The sequence below is a fragment of the Corythoichthys intestinalis genome, chromosome 9 (assembly GCF_030265065.1).
Source record: "Corythoichthys intestinalis isolate RoL2023-P3 chromosome 9, ASM3026506v1, whole genome shotgun sequence".
NCBI lineage: Eukaryota > Metazoa > Chordata > Actinopteri > Syngnathiformes > Syngnathidae > Corythoichthys > Corythoichthys intestinalis.
This window is the reverse complement of record NC_080403.1, coordinates 10,949,568-10,966,935: the sequence shown is the minus strand read 5'-3', so window position 1 is coordinate 10,966,935 and position 17,368 is coordinate 10,949,568. Positions and strand designations below refer to the sequence as shown.

Genomic DNA, 17,368 nt, shown 5'->3' with positions numbered 1-17,368 from the left:
AGTGTTCCTGCTAAATGATATTACTCAAGTAATCATCCCAAATTTACTCAAGTACATGTAAAAAAGTATTCCTTGAAAAGAATACGTTATTAGTAACATTGTGAGTAACTGCTTACAATGTCAGTTTTTTTTTTTTTTTTTTTTTTTAAAGGTATTATAAGGTAGGCTTTTTCCCCATCGCAACTTTCATCTATATAAACTGTTATTTTTATTATGTACTATAACCTATTACATGGCCATATTAGGCCCCAAAAAGGCACAAAAATCATCAAATTCAGACCAGAAAAACAAAGTGAAACATCACCTGTCCAAAGCGCATGAGTGCCCTCTAGTGGAGAAAAACATTGTTACCTTTGTTTGGTATAATGGAGTCATGTGGTTATTGTTGCGAGTCTCATTGGTGAAACTAAAACAGCTAAAATGTCAAGAATAAAGTCAATATGTAAAGAGGAAAAATGTAACAACTCTAGTGTAGCTCAAGGTAGCAGAGTAAGAGTAGTGTTTCTTCTTCACAAATCTACCCAAGTAAAAAGTATTGATAGGTGAAACTACTCTAAGAAGTCAATTTTTTTCAAAATGTTACTTTAGTAAATTTAACGTGTTACTACCCACCTCTGATTATAATAGTATGGATGTATGGCAAGTTTTTTTAAATGTTCAACAGCCAGACTGAATGTCTTGCAGTTACCTGTAATTTAGCTTTGCTTAAGTTACAGATAGCACTTAAAAATGTTACTATACATAGACTCAGAACGTCACTGTAGATATTCTACAATGTTATTTCCGGATTGTCAAATTTAGCTTTGAAATGTTAATTCTGCTTGCCATAGCTCAACTTGTCATAGTTGGCATCATTCATTGCTTCTTTCCACTGCAAACTGGTTGAGCCCGCTTTTAATCAACCTCTGCCAGTTGCAGACAAGTAGACAAGTTATTCTAAAATGCATCAGGGCAAGCTCACACAAATAGTCATGATTACTTCATTATGATTTGAAAAACGAATGTTTAAAAGAATATATACTTCAATATTTACTGTAAGGCAAGTGATGTTGGATAATTAAAAAAAAAAAAAAAAAGATTAACTGAAGAAAACAGGCAAGCTGGAAGTATACAGACTAGCCAAAGTAATTCCCTGTAAAATGGCATTGTGGAGTGAGAGCAGAGGTGGCAAGAAACGACAACATGCATGTTTAGCGCATTATCATCTTCAGTATGAAATGATGTTCTTTGCCCGGTGTTGCTGTTGTGTTAATTATAGTTGCTTGTTTCCCCAAAAGGGGTAAAAAGGTGCTTCTAACAAAGGAAAAGAACGTTTTAGTTTCAAGTAGATGACAAATCAAGATATTATTTAACATCAATTAGCGTGGAGGCCACTATTTGAGGAAATACAATATGCTTCAAATGCCAAGTTTTCAGACAAAATCAAGTAGTGAATTGGAAATTTGTTAAAATCATAGTCCATAAAATCATATAGTCCAAGTGTGTGTGTGTGTATGTCATAATGCACTATCACTTTCATCACAGGTTTGGTGCCAGCCAGTTCAGGAATTTCATTGCCAGTTCGAATCCCAAGAAGCAAGCCTGATGACACAAATGGGAAAAAAAACAAGTTGTCCTTTATTTAGAAAGACTCAAATTCTCATTCAAATACATGTTGTTGACAAACGTGTTTATAATGAGTATCCTTTAATTTGCATACTACCTCAATAATGCTCATAATACTTACTCTTTCCTGGAACTGTTTCATATAACATTCTGTGCTCCTCAGCAGCTAACCACGTAAATACATTTCATTCCAGGTCATATCACATCAGGCCGCCGTCGCAAACTAGTCACAATTCCAAAACACTATTCAGTAAACAGCACAAATTAGCATTATCTCTGTAAAGGTGGAAGTTTTGAGGCAGATCTTCCATTGGTTTTCATCAGTGTCGTTTTTCGCAGGCCTTTTACCGTATTGGCCCGAATATAAGACGGCCCTGATTATAAGACGACCCCCTCTTTTTCAAGACTGAAGTTTGAAAAAAGACTTTTTGAACACCAAATTAATTTTTATACAGAAAATAATTACAGTACATCTGAAACAAATGATTATAACAATATATTTGAGAGAAAAAGCATGATATCTTGCCTCATTCAAATCTTAATAACTGAACATTTAAATATGTAAACTAATGTGCGATCACATTCGTAAATGAACGACTTCTGGTTTTTGAAATGTAAAAAAACCAATCTATTGTGATAAAACAACAAAATTGCAATAACTGCATTAACCATCAAAATGAGGTCTAACTGTAGTCTTGAAACAAATCTGAATAAGGAAAAACAATGCAATAAAATAATGCAAACTGGTTAAACTTGAGAGTAGCTGAGCTCTTTCATGACAGAACATTACTCATCAAGTTCAGCATTCGCTTTAATGATATCTGTCGCCATCTAGCGTCGTGAATGGGTATAATGTCTAGACCCAGAATATAAGATGACGCCCACTTTTTCAGTCTTATTTCAATGCAAAAAACACCGTCTTATATTCGGGCCAATACGGTAATTTTTCTCTTACTTTTTTGGATGAAAATACTTATTAGTCTTGGTCATATTTTAGTCATATGACTAAAAAACTAGACATTTTGCAATTTGTCTAATTTTAGTCGATGAACCCTAAACAAATTTCATCTCGTTTTAGTCGACAGTTACCGAAAATGTTTTCGTCTGTGAAATTCAAAAGTTTTAGTCCTAAAATAAAGGTTTCCCACAATTTGACATGAATATAGATGAATGACCACATATTGTAGTGTCTACAAGGACAATGCAAACTTTTTGATTATCATACACACTCAGCAGGAAAAGCAGAACCTTATTTTCTATCAAACCTACCTAGAAGCCACAAACTATGTAAAAAAAAAAAAAAGTCAGCGCGTTTGAGAGGATGTTCACTACGCTAAAGCTGATGCTAATGCTACGAGTTACATTTAGTGTGTGATAACTCAGCAGACCATTAGAGGCCTAAGCAAAATTACATATTTTCTCTTGCCAAGATAAGAAAACAAATCTTATCATGTGTTTCCAAACAAGCAAAATGGAGCGCAGCCTAGCTTGAAACTAGTCATGTGCTGGTATGTTATTCTGATGGTATGATAACCTTAAACCAAAATATCACGGTGTCTCGGTATCATGGTATTGCAACTACAGCTCTAAAATGTGTTACTTTAAGACTTTTTTTTTTTTTTTTTTAAACCAAAACTTTTTTTCCATTTAACAGGATATTTATTTTTTTAAAACATATAAGCAAATTGGAACATAAGTATAATGTTAAGTTAAAATAAAAAAAATAAAAAATCTAAATAAAATGCAGTCCTTAAAGTGAGTTAAAACCCACATCCACAGCCCAACATTATTACAATCAGAACAAAAATAATGGAATTATTTTCCATAAAAAGCATGTGTGTATGACTCGTATAATGTTTACATTATACACACACTCTCTTTCTCAAAACGGACAGTTGCCCGAGAGGAAACGACCGCTAAACACACTAAACATGCTGGAGTTAACTCATAGCTGGTGGAAAACGTTCATGACAGTGTTTACTAACCTTTAATTTTGTATAAATGCGAAATCATATTAGAGGTATTGCCTCTTCGGCATGTTTTACATGTCAGTTGGCCCCCCTCCTCTAAAATGCGATCGTCTGTAACTTTGCTGTAGCTGAAGTATTCCCATACCAACGATTTTGTTTTCTTCAATGGGGGAAAAAAGTTCAAGAGTTTCAACTCTTCCAGCCATCGTGTAGCACAGCTGAGTCACTGATACTGAGCAACAACCGGTGGGGGAGGGTTGAGCCTTGCAGCTGCAAGCGAGGGATTTCTCCATGTATTTTGAAAACATAAAAAATAGCTAACACCTTAGGGACGGTATGACGGAAAATTTTTGCGGTTTTGAAACCTTGACGTTTTCATACCACGGTATACCTTGATACCGGTAATCGGCACATGTCTACTTGAAACATATCCTAAACTCCGAGGAGAGTAAGGGACAGGCGCAGCACATCACACATGAGTGACACGTCCCAAACATGATGCAAGCTAATGTACTCCATGTGCAATATGAAGATGTCACGCATTGTGAAGATATCACAGAAACTATGTCGCATTTTCGATTTGCCGTCTTGTCAGATGAAAACTGGCATTTGTCTTATTATGTTCTAGTCGGCCAAGCCACATTTTTAGCTCGTCATCGTCACAAAAAAATTGTTCGTCGATGAAATATTTTCGTTGTCATTGTTGACGAAAACAACACTGGTTCTAATTTGATTGAAACCAACCTGGATGCTCTTTCCCTAAATTTAAACACGACAAAAAGAACATGGTTCTTAAACATGACCTAAAAAAATACTCCAAATACCACTGCTTAAGACCAAGTTCAAAATTTAACACATCTGAACTCCACTCTAGCAGTAATGATTTCACATACCACTTGTGGTACCTGGACCCACTTTGAGAATCAACGTAACATCCGTCTCAGCAGACTCCAGGTTTATCATTCAGTTGTTATAGCCTTTTATAGATGTTTCATTGAATCAATAATAACCTTCAACATGACAGCTTGGTTTGGATCCCTAGCCAGTATCCATTGGAACCCACTGAACAAAATCATCACAATGAGCAGCAAAATAATCAGAAAAGACATGGACTCACTCATCAGCATGTAAAACAAAAGGGCCAAATTAAAAGAAACACAGATAGCCTCTGACACCTCCCATACACTGCGCAGCCATTACAGCCTCTTACCCTCAGGTCGGAGGTAGAGGTCACTCACCTTTCGGACTAAGAGAGATGTCCAGCTTTGTGCCTTCTTCCATTAGACTGATGAATAGCTGATCTATCAACTATAGTACTGCAACAATGAATCGATTAAATCGAGTAATTCGATTACAAAAAAGCTTCGAATTAAATTTTGCTGCTTCGGTTATTCGTTTAATTAGAGTGGAGTTATAATGGTTTGTTTTGAAAGTGTTACCTTTAGTTTTATAGTTTTGAGTGGATAAACTGCTCTCTAGTGGCAACAGTGAATATGACATCACTCATCTAACATGGCTGAATCCAGCTGCTCTCAGTTAAGACCAACATAAGGTTGTAAGTTTTTGTTTAAGCAACTGTAATATGTTTATTTATGCATTAAACACTAAACCCTAGTTTTATTGTTTTGGGTGGATACTCTGCTCTCTAGTGGCAACAGTGAATATGACATAACTCATCTAACATGGCTGAATCCAGCTGCTCTCAGTTAAGACCAACATAAGGTTGTAAGTCTGTTTAAGCTACTGTAATGTGTTTGCTTATGCATTTATAACTTAGTATAGAGGCATATTTAGCAGTTTTTGATGGGAATATGTGTTTGAACAATTTGTTAAGAGCTTTGTTAAAAAAAAAACACCTAACCTTAGCATTTTACAGCATTTAAGCTAACAGACTTTTGCTATGCAAGTTAGCCCATTGTTCTTTTGTTGTACATAGATCCTCATTTTTTAATTTATTTTTTCTACCGTTTGAGGCTAAGCTCAGGTATTTTAATTTAGTTTAGAGAACATGGTTTTTACTCTATAGCGGGTCCAAGTTCAACATTTAATTCTGTATTTTATTGTTGTGCATTATTAAAACATCACTCGTAAATAAATGTCAAATAAATGCTTTTTATTTCTAAGCATTACAAATACATATTTAAAAATTAAAAATACAAATCTGAATAAAAATTGGCTTAATTGTGCTTTATATACATATAAACAATCTTTAAAATAATTGGTTTCGCTTTTCCGACTCGGTTTTCCCATATTCGGCTTTCGGCCATGAATTTATATTTCGGCGCATTGCTAGTATGTACTTTATAGTTGTGAATATTGAAAAATAAACTCACAGCATTTGCGGGAAAAGCTCGAAGCATGACAGCGTTGAAACCTTTGTACAAGGAGCCTATGCCCTCCTCTCGGATCAGCTCGCGTAGAACATCCCGGAAGCCATTGGGATACTTTCCTTCAGGAGCTGCAGTGATTGACGCGAACAAATCATGAGTCATTTTGAACATGTTATATCATGAAAATCAATAACACAATATCACATTAATGGTCAATGAAAATACATTACAAACTCAGGCTTTAAAAGAAGAAGGTAACTTTCACTTTAAGGAAACCGCTGATGTTTTAAGTGACATTACGACTGGCCTTTTTTCTTACTTCAAAAGTAAAGCATCATTTTAACCAAAGGGTTCTCTTAGAGATGTTATATTAAAAGATAAGTAAATAGGTAGACACCTGTTTGAAATCGAGACTTGAGCACATCGGGGGGAATTGCCACGGCCCAGTTAAATATTCCTGCCATCCCTCCTGCGAAAAGCACGCTGGGAATACTGAGTTCGTTATGACTGGAGAGAGATCAAGAGAGAACAGGTCGGGTTTGTGTTTCATTAATCAGAACTGATTCTGAGGCCTTTGGGAGTTCTAACCTCTTTCCCGGCGGCGTGAGGAGATTCTTTAACCACTCGTATGACATGAAGTACATACCGCTCGCAGGAACGTCTGTATCACACACCAAAGTCTCCATTAAAACATACCTCGTTATTGAAAAAAAAACCAACTCTGATCAATGATTAAAGGCCAAACGGGTGAATGTACACTCACTGGCACAAGGTAATTGCAAAGCAAATTAAAGCAGAACCTCTCATGAGAGTCAGCGCGGTGCCTTTGTAGATTCCTCTGATGCCAGACTCCCTGTAGAGCTGCTTGACACAATCCATCGGCCCGTTGTACTTCACTTTTCCAGATGAAGCCTGGATCTACACACACACGCGCAGTCACACACTCACTAGTGTTCTCCCACAATGTTGTGGATTTATCACTACCGTATTTTCCGCACTATAAGGTAAGTATAACTAGTAGTCGTTTGAATTTGAACGGTTCCGATTCAGATTCCACCTTTCGATTCTGGTTCCAAACGATGCTCAAGTCCGATTCTTTTAATAGGAAGAGTACAAAAAAATTGCATTGTTTATTTTAATTTTTTAACTTCTCAAATATTTTTTAAATTATATGAACTTAAAATTAACTATGGATTTCTCACAGGGCTATTTCTTGTACAGTGGGGCAAATAAGTATTTAGTCAAGTTTAGTTTAATTCTCTCACTTGAAAATATTAGAGAGGCCTGTAATTATCAACATGGGTAAACCTCAACCATGAGAGACAGAATGTGGAAAAAAAACCCAGAAAATCACATTGTTTGATTTTTAAAGAATTTATTTGCAAAACATGGTGCAAAATAAGTATTTGGTCAATACCAAAAGTTCATCTCAATACTTTGTTATGTACCCTTTGTTGGCAATAAAGGAGGCCAAACGTTTTCTGTAACTCTCACAAGCTTTTCACACAATGTTGCTGTTATTTTGGCCTGTTCCTCCATGTAGATCCCCTCTATAGCAGTGATGTTTTGGGGCTGTCGTTGGGCAACACAGACTTTAAACTCCCTCCACATATTTTCTATGGGGTTGAGATCTGGAGACTGGCTAGGCCACTCCAGGACCTTGAAAGGCTTCTTACGAAGCCACTCCTTTGTTGCCCTGGCTGTGTGTTTGGGATCATTGTCATGCTGAAAGACCCAGCCATGTCTCATCTTCAATGCCCTTGCTGATGGAAGGAGATTTCCACTCAAAATCTCTCGATACATGGCCCCATTCATTCTTTCCTTTACACGGATCAGTCGTCCTGGTCCCTTTGCAGAAAAACAGCCCCAAAGCATGATGTTTACACCCCCATGCTTCACAGTGGGTATGGTGTTCTTGGGATGCAATTCAGTATTCTTTCTCCTCCAAACACGAGAACCTGTGTTTCTACCAAAAAGTTCTATGTTGGTTTCATCTGACCATAACACATTCTCCCAGTCCTCTTCTGGATCATCCAAATGCTCTCTAGCGAAACCCAGACGGGCCTGGACGTGTACTGGCTTCAGCAGGGGGACACGTATGGCAGTGCAGGATTTGAGTCCCTGGTGGCGCATTGTGTTACTGATAGTAGCCTTTGTTACTGTGGTCCCAGCTCTCTGTAGGTCATTCACTAGGTCCCCCCGTGTGGTTCTGGGATTTTTGCTCACCGTTCTTGTTATCATCTTGACGCCATGGGGTGAGATCTTGCTCTCTCTGAATTATCAGTGGTCTTGTATGTCTTCCATTTTCTAATAATTGTTCCCACAGTTGACAGTCTTTACACCAAGCGTTTTACCTAATGCAGATTAAGTCTTCCCAGCCTGTTGCAGGCCTACAATTTTGTCTCTGGTGTCCTACGACATCTCTTTGGTCTTGGCCATAGTGGAGTTTGGAGTGTGACTGTTGTGGACAGGTGACTTTTATACCGATAATGAGCTAAAACAGGAGCCATTAATACAGGTAACGAGTGGAGCTTCGTTAGACCTTGTTAGAAGAAGTTAGACCTCTTTGACAGCCAGAAATCTTGCCTGTTTGTAGGTGACCAAATAGTTATTTTCCACTCTAATTTGGAAATAAATTCTTTCAAAATCAAACAATGTGATTTTCTGTTTTTTTTTCACATTCTGTCTCTCATGGTTGAGGTTTACCCATGTTGACAATTACTGGCCTCTCTAATCTTTTCAAGTAGGAGAACTTGCACAATTGGTGGTTGACTAAATACTTATTTGCCCCACTGTACGTATGGGAAAATGATTGACACAAAATCGCAGTATTTTTTGGAAGTGCTGCAACGATTAAATCAAGTAATTCAGTTAGAAAAAAGCTTCGACTTAGAATTTTGCTTCTTCGATGATTCATTTAATTAGAGTGGCGTTATAATGATTTGTTTTGAAACTGTTGAATTTTATTCATTTGAGTGGATAGTATACACTGTCCTCTAGTGGCAACAGTGAATATGACATAACTTGTCTAACATGGCTGAATCCGGCTGCTCCCTTTTAAGAACAACAAAAGATTGTAAGTTTTTGTTTGAGCTAATATGTTTGTTATGTATTCGTAATTTAGTTTAAAGGTATATTTAGCAGTTTTTTTGTGGGAATATGTGTTGGAATGATTTGTTAAGAGCATTGTATGAAAACATTTTATAGGATTTAAGCTAGCGGATTTTTTCTATGCAAGTTAGCCCATTGTGCTACTGTTGTACTTCGATTCTCATTTTTTTATACCGTTTGAGGCAAAGCTCGGGTATTTTAATTAAGTTTTAAAAGCATTTATTGCTCTTGTGAAATGAAAGTGCAATTCTGCATTGTTTGAAGAAACACTCTGGTATTGAGTTTGTTTTCGCATTTAATGCTCTTTTGAAAGTACAATCTCAGCAAGCCAAAATAAATGTTATTGCAGGTATAAAGACTTGTTTTTTGGTTTACATCTCCAAAAATTGATTCTGCAATGCATTAAATGTTCGTAATCCGATTACTCGATTATTCAAACTGACCAATCAATAGATGAATCGATTACTTGAGTAATCGATAGTGGCATCCCTATTTTTTTTAGATCTGTAAAGGTGCATCTGACTATAAGACTCACCCACCAAATTTGACCAGAAAACGATATTTGTTCATTTACAAAGGTATGAAAAACTTTGGGAACCCCTGATCATTTAAGATTTTGCTTTATAAATATTGGTTGTATGGATCAACAATTTAAGTTAAATACAGTATATCATATAGCAGAAAAACAGTAAAGTTTGAGAAAGTTTATCGAAGTTCTGGAAAGTCGCAACAATTGTTTAAAGAATTAAGGTGCATAAATTTGGGCACTCCAAACATCAATACTGAGTAGATCCTCCTTTTGCAAGAATGACAGCCTCGAAACTAGTGGTTCTTAACCTGAGTTCAATCAAATCCCATGGGTTCGGTGATTAAGTCTAAGGTATTTGGCAAAGGTAAAGACATGCAGGCCCTATGGCGCGAGTGGCATTTTAGACTGGTTTGCCTCAATTTACAGGCCTTATTTATTTATTTATTACAATTCTTTCAACTGGTTTGCTGTATGGTAGGTTGACTCGCACTTGGTATGAGGAAGCACATCAGACCTAAGACAGTGTTGACTGCTCTGGCATAAATAAAATATTTCACACGTCACATTTTCCGCTATGAAAATAGTATGTGACGCAAGGATGCGACAATAGAATGATAATATAGAGATGAAAACAAAAAAGAACAGTGTGAAATGAAATATTTCTTTTCATTTTCCAACGTGAAAAGCAACACTATAGGCAAAATTATTTGGAGAATTTTTTTCATGTACATACAGTATTGATTTTGTCAATTATTTTATGCATGGCAATGGAAACTAACCTGGAGCTCGGAACTTGGCTCTTTTATCTTTGTGTTAACCCACCTCGCTAAAAATGATCGCCGTTTTTATTCGCGCACCACCCTTACAATTTGAAACCCTTATGCATGGACTCATTGAATTTTTGGTATGTAATAGACATAGGTTGTATACTACACATGTTGCATGTACATGATCATTGCTAACATGAGTATGTTAGCCTCTTTTGTGATTGAAATGCAACAGTGGTATGATAACCATTTGTGATACAGAATGCAGATCAGATGCAATTTCACCAAAGATTGCTAAACGCTTATCTGGTAACCCAAAGGAAGCGGAATGTTGCGCGTTTCAATATTTTGATCTAGTTGCAGTACCATTTTTGGCCACCAATCTTACATTAAGTATTTGTCCTTTAGCTTTTTTCAAGCATGTGGGGGAACTATTTGTGGTTTTGACCTATTTTGAATGATTCTGGAATATCATCCCATATTAGTGGGCGCTCACTGTACAGCAAGGGAAGAAGAAGTGAGCCAACCTGCAGTAGACATTTGATGCGCTCGCCTGGAGTCATGATGGCTGTGGTGAAGACACCGGATAACATGCCTGCAGCAAAGAGCTGTGGATACCTGGAGGGAGGAGACAAAATCATCCTGCGATTGTAGGAAATTACCAAAACACAACCAATGCGGAGCATTGACATACGTGAGGATGTCATCGGGGCTTTTCTGCTGCAGTTTCTTGCCCAAACCAAAGCCAAAGAAACAGACGGCAAACATGGGCGTGACTCCAATGATTGGGGCTGCCATGCCTTTATAGAGCCCCTTTACTCCCTGAAAATGTACGCGTGGAGAGTTAGCACTGTGAAGCAACTCATTGGGCGTCAAATGGTATTCATCATTGAAATAAAGCTGCACAGCCGCTCACCTCTTTAGCTAAGGTCTTCTTGAAACAATCAATGGTCCCAGCATACTGGAGGCTCTCTCCTGGTTTAGGCTTTGGCTGAGTCTGTAGACGCACCTGGGGGACGCATTTTGAACTAAGACTTGACTATAACTTTTTTTAAATAGCAAACTATATACAGTGGGGCAAATAAGTATTTAGTCAACCAATAATTATGCAAGTTTTCCCACTTGAAAATATTAGAGGGGCCTGTAATTGTCAACATGGGTAAACCTCAACCATGAGAGACAGAATGTGAAAACAAACAGAAAATCACATTGTTTGATTTTTAAAGAATTTATTTGCAAATCATGGTGGAAAATAAGTATTTGGTCAATACCAAAAGTTCATCTCAATACTTTGTTATGTACCCTTTGTTGGCAATAAATGAGGCCAAACGTTTTCTGTAACTCTTCACAAGCTTTTCACACACTGTTGCTGGTATTTTGGCTCATTCCTCCATGCAGATCTCCTCTAGAGCAGTGATGTTTTGGGGCTGTCATTGGGCAACATGGACTTTCAACTCCCTCCACAGATTTTCTATGGAGTTGAGATCTGGAGACTGGCTAGGCCTTGAAATGCTTCTTACGAAGCCACTCCTTTGTTGCCCTGGCTGTGTGTTTGGGATCACTGTCATGCTGAAAGACCCAGCCACGTCTCATCTTCAATGTCCTTGCTGATGGAAGGAGATTTTCACTCAAAATCTTTCGATACATGGCCCCATTCATTCTTTCCTTTACACGGTCTTGGTTCCTTTGCAGAAAAACAGCCCCAAAGCATGATGTTTCCACCCCATGCTTCACAGTGTGTATGGTGTTCTTCGGATGCAATTCAGTATTCTTTCTCCTCCAAACACGAGAACCTGTGTTTCTACCAAAAAGTTCTATGTGGGTTTCATCTGACCATAACACATTCTCCCAGTCCTCTTCTGGATCATCCAAATGCTCTCTAGCGAACCGCAGACGGGCCTGGACGTGTACTGGCTTCAGCAGGGGGGCACGTCTGGCAGTGCAGCATTTGAGTCTCTGGCGGCGCATTGTGTTACTGATAGTAGCCTTTGTTACTGTGGTCCCAGCTCTCTGTTGGTCATTCACTAGGTCCCCCCGTGTGGTTCTGGGATTTTTGCTCACCGTTCTTGTTATCATTTTGACGCCACGGGGTGAGATCTTGCATGGGGCCCCAGATCGAGGGAGATTATCAATGGTCTTGTATGTCTTCCATTTTCTAATAATTGCTCCCACAATTGATTTCTTTACACCAAGCGAAGAGTGAAGAGTTACAGAAAATGTTTGGCCTCAGTTATTGCCAACAAAGGGTACATAACAAAGTATTGAGATGGGGGCTGTGCGCTCTTTACTGTGCGTGCGCGCTGACCATCCTGTGATCTATACACACATAGCGGAGGGAAACAGAGATGAGAGAGAACTGGTACATCTTCAAGACCACTTTTTGGCAGATTTTTCAACCGCTATTGCAGATTAATCTGTCAACTTGTAATGGATTGATTTTGTGAGTATATTAAAAATTTGCTTTCTCAACTTTTAAAATTTAGATTGGATGGGGCAAGAAATTTATTTGAGGGAGCACTGACCCCTCTTGCCCCTGCGTAGAGCCAGCGTCAGGTGAAATGGTGTAGTCTTGTTTTGTTGGAATGAAATCCAGCACCCACTGCGGCCCTACGTGGAGACACTATTATGGTGGAGGACTTTGGTAGCAACATGTTCGTTCATTTTTCTTTTGGACATTGACACCTTTTTAAAACGATATCTCGATTCTTGGCAGGAGCATATCGATAACCTTTTGGGATACAAAGTATCACGATATATCGCCATTTCGATATTTTGTCACACCCCTAGTAATTTCTCTCACACTCAGGGGCGTAGGTTTGCATAGGGACGGTAGGGGCATAACACTACCAACTTTTCAGGATACTAAAATTGTCCCCACCAACTTTTAAGGAACCTTATTTGCATATAATAATGAGTCCAGTTATACTGTATAGGTAATTTTGTCTTCCCCAAATGCTGCAATGATAAAATTGATTATTGACCATTATTAAGTGAATTATTTTCATTATGTTAAGACCTACATTTACCTATTTTCACTTGCTGAATGTGCTGGTCCATTTTTCCCCCTCAAATGCACGTTTGATTGGCTGCTGACTTGCATTTATTTAAAATGTATGTATTTTCTACATTATTTAAAATGTTTTTATTTGCAGCCTATGCAGACATTTTTTCAGATAATCATACATTAATCATAGTCGAGTTAAAAGTATGTACGTGCCGTAATTTTCGCAAGATAAGGCACATCTGACTATAAGCCGCCACCCACAAAATGTGACACAAAAACGGAATCTGGTCACAGTATAAGCCGCACCGGACTATAAGCCGCAGCTGTCCTCACTGTATTATGGGATGTTTATACCAAAAGATATTAACCGGGAACACTTTATTTGACAGCGGAAGCACTGTGAACAACCATGAAGCTTTGAACCAATTGGCTTCAAAGTTTCATTGCTTCAAGAAGCTTCATTTGGCCATCACTGCTCCCTAGAGGGAGAAAGTCAACCTCTTCTGCCACCTGCTGTCAACACTGTTGTTGTCCAACATGCCTCCTAGCATGCTTTGCAGAGCTACAGATGTAAATAACAATCAAAATTCATGTTCTGTGATTATTATTTCTTCAGTTACTGTTCCAGTTGTTTCATTTATTGCTTGTTATGGTATTTAGTAACACTTTATTTGACAGTGGCGTCATAAGACTGTCATAAGACCGTCATAATTATGACATGTCACTATCACGGGCATTACTGAATGCTTAACACATTGATGAATAATGAGCACAGAACATGAATTTTGACTGTTATTTACATCTGTAGCACTACAATGCAAGCTAGGGGGGATATATTGCCTGTTAACCCAAATAAATCAATCAACAAATATCATTTTGAATCCGCAAAATGAAGGAAAAAAGTAGCGTTTTTTTGTCCGAAAATTATAGTAAGTGTGTTAATACAATTTATATTCAAATATTGCAATTTAAATGTGCTAATAAAATCCAGACATTTATTATTGAAGTTTACAAAGTGATTCTTTTGTAGTTTTTGAAAACAAAGGTTTGAATCGCACGGTGTATCACCTGACCAAAACACATGAAAGTTCGTATAAGTCAATCCAGATTTATTTTGCATTGATCATTTAGCCTATCTATTAATTAGGTTCATATTTGTGAGAACTGTAGCCCTGACCGCCGTTCACCCAATCTGTTTGGTCTTATTAATGCCCTGTCCCCAGTAAAACGTGTAAATGCAGGTTATGCTGTTTTACTGTCCCTACCAATGTTGAGACCAAACCTACACCCTTGCTCACACTCTTCAAATCCAGACTCAAAACTAGGGGTGTGACAAAATATCGAAATGGTGATCTATCGTGACACTTTGTATCCCAAAAGGTTATCGATATGCTCCTGCCAAGAATGGAGATATCGTTTTAAAATGGTGTCAATGTCTAAAAAAATAAAATAAAAATAAACCAACAAGTTGCTACCCAAATCTTCCACCATAGTAGTGTCTCAGTTAACTCTAAGGCTGCATTGACGGTGCTCGACGCCCAATCCATTTAGACTGGGAACGGTCGTTCTTTCGAAATCAGAGCATTCACATTCATTTTGTCTGATTTTCAGGGCATTTACAGGCCACTTGTTGTTCATTTTAGGGCATTTACAGGTCATTGACTGTTGAGTTTGAGTCACTGCCTATTCATTTGGGTGTTTCCCAGGTCACTTCCTGTTCTGTAACTCAAACTAAACAGGAAGTGACCCATAAAATACCCCAAAATCAGGAAGTAACTGAAAATTAACAGGTAAATGACCTTAAATGACCCAAAATTACCTCATTGCCTGGCATTGGCTGCCACTACCGGCCATAGACGTTCAGTCCGTTTGAAGTGGGAGGGATGGCAGCGAATGATTCGTTCATTCGCTGCCACTCTCCCTGTTCAAATGGATTGGACGTCTACTAGTGATAAAATCAATCCAATTCACAGCAGAAGCTTGTTTTTTCTGTTTATTAGTTGTTTGTAGAATACCCTAGAATGATTTTCCGACCAATGTATCGATAATCGTTGTATCGCCATATCGTCAGATCGTTATCGTGAGCTTTGTATTGCAAATCGTATCGTATCGATAGGTATCACTCCCACTCAAAACCCACCTATTGAAATTGCCATACCCAGCTTGACCTCTGTTCCGCTCCATGCTGTCTTTTTAATTTTCTGTTACATGATTTTGCTTTTGTTCTGTGCATTTGGCAACGTACAATCTGCAGTCTTCTTGTACAGTGACTTTGGGGTTCAGAAAGGTGCTTAGAAATAAAATGCATTATTATTAGGGCTGTCAAAATTATCGCGTAAACGGGCGGTAATTAATTTTTTAAATTAATCACGTTAAAATATTTGATGCAATTGACGAGCATGCCACGCTCAAACAGATTAAAATGACAGCACAGTGCCATGGCAACTTTTTACTTGTGTTTTTTTGTGTTTTGTCGCCCTCTGCTGGTGCTTGGGTGCGACTGATTTTATGGGTTTAAGCACCATGAACATTGTGTAGTTATTGACACTTTAACAATGGCCAGCTACCAGTTTATTTTTTCATTGAATTTTTTATAAATTTTATTAAAACGAAAACATTAATAGGAGTTTTAATATAAAATTTCTATAACTTGTACTAACATTCATCTTTTAAGAACTACAAGTCTTTCTATCCATGGATCGCTTTAACAGAATGTTAATGTTAATGCCATCTTTATTGTTATAATAAACAAATACAGTACTTTTGTACAGTATGTTGAATGTATATATCCGTCTTGTGTCTTATCTTTCCATTCCAACAATAATTTACAGAAAAATATGGCATATTTTATAGATGGTTTGAATTGCGATTAATTACGATTAATTAATATGTAAGCTGTGATTAACTCGATTAAAAATTTTAATCGTTTGACAGCCCTATTTATTATTATTATTATAAGATCTGCAAAAAATTGGAAAGATATAAAATGACCAGGATTGCAAACAAACTTCAATGGAAGAATTTTGTTTATGAATGTATTTCAGGGATTATGAAAATGTGGGTCAAAGTACTGTACAGTAAGTACGTACTGTACTGTTCTGCAGTGCACTCTGCTCAATTTCTTGGCAACCTGCACATCAGCAGGTAAATAGAAATGTGCTTGCAGTTGATTTTAAGTAAAAACCACAGAGCGAATGTTTTGCCACATGCACACATGATTTACTTTTATGGTGTCGAGTGGATGACCAGCAAAGACGAGGCAGACGCCACCGAAACCTCCAGCGAAGAAGTTCTTCATTGGGCTGATCGGCTGCGGCTGTTTTGACATTTTGACTTTCCGCTTTTGAGAAAAAATAAATAAATTAATTAAAGTGTATTGGGATGTGAGGATAAGTACACATGCAGGGAAACAAAAAGATCCAACAAATCGCTCACCTGATCGGCCACAGGTACGTGAGGAATGATTGGAAATGAGTAGCTATCTAACCGCCAGACCTTTCACCCACATATGGACACGGACCGATTTAACTGCAACACACACTACAGGGGGTCTTGTACGTCAACTTCTGCTGTCCGGGTTGGGTTAAGCAGACTGTTCACTAAGCCCGAGCCCTAACAACCAAAACAAGAATCACCAAAATCATTTATTATTTCAAGTAGCTAGACTAAACACAAAAATTAATTAAAATAAATACATTTTCAAATCTTAATTTGTTACAAATGTTTTTTTCTTCTTCCTACTAATCAAAACATTGCACGCTGCTACTAGAATTACAGATTCATTAAGAAGTAAACACAGGTAAATACATAGGCGGAGTGTGACTTTTGGGGCAGATGACCCCAAAACGCAGTGTCAGCAATAAAGTTAACTTACAAGAATATTTATAATAATAGGGATCACACAAATACATTATTTCTAAATTCCGGAACATTAAAATTCATGGACTTGGTTCATTTTCAAACAGCTCAGCTAATGTATAAGGCTTCACACAGGTCACTTCCTGGCAATATACAGAAATTATTTTTTAACAGAGAAGGACAATACAGTTTGA

The 17,368-nt window shown here is 37.6% G+C and overlaps 1 protein-coding gene across 1 annotated transcript; it reads right to left on the bottom strand.

The window, feature by feature from the left end:
• Positions 1-105: 105 nt before the first annotated feature.
• On the bottom strand, positions 106-16,856 carry slc25a20 (solute carrier family 25 member 20). The gene is made up of 10 exons (XM_057846300.1): positions 16,752-16,856; positions 16,540-16,656; positions 11,229-11,321; positions 11,007-11,134; positions 10,840-10,930; positions 6,706-6,823; positions 6,494-6,566; positions 6,303-6,412; positions 5,909-6,033; positions 106-1,581 (listed from the first exon to the last, which is right to left on the bottom strand). The coding sequence occupies exons 2-10, from the start codon at positions 16,642-16,644 to the stop codon at positions 1,519-1,521; spliced, it is 906 nt and encodes a 301-aa protein (XP_057702283.1). The 5' UTR covers positions 16,645-16,656; positions 16,752-16,856; the 3' UTR covers positions 106-1,518.
• Positions 16,857-17,368: the final 512 nt, after the last annotated feature.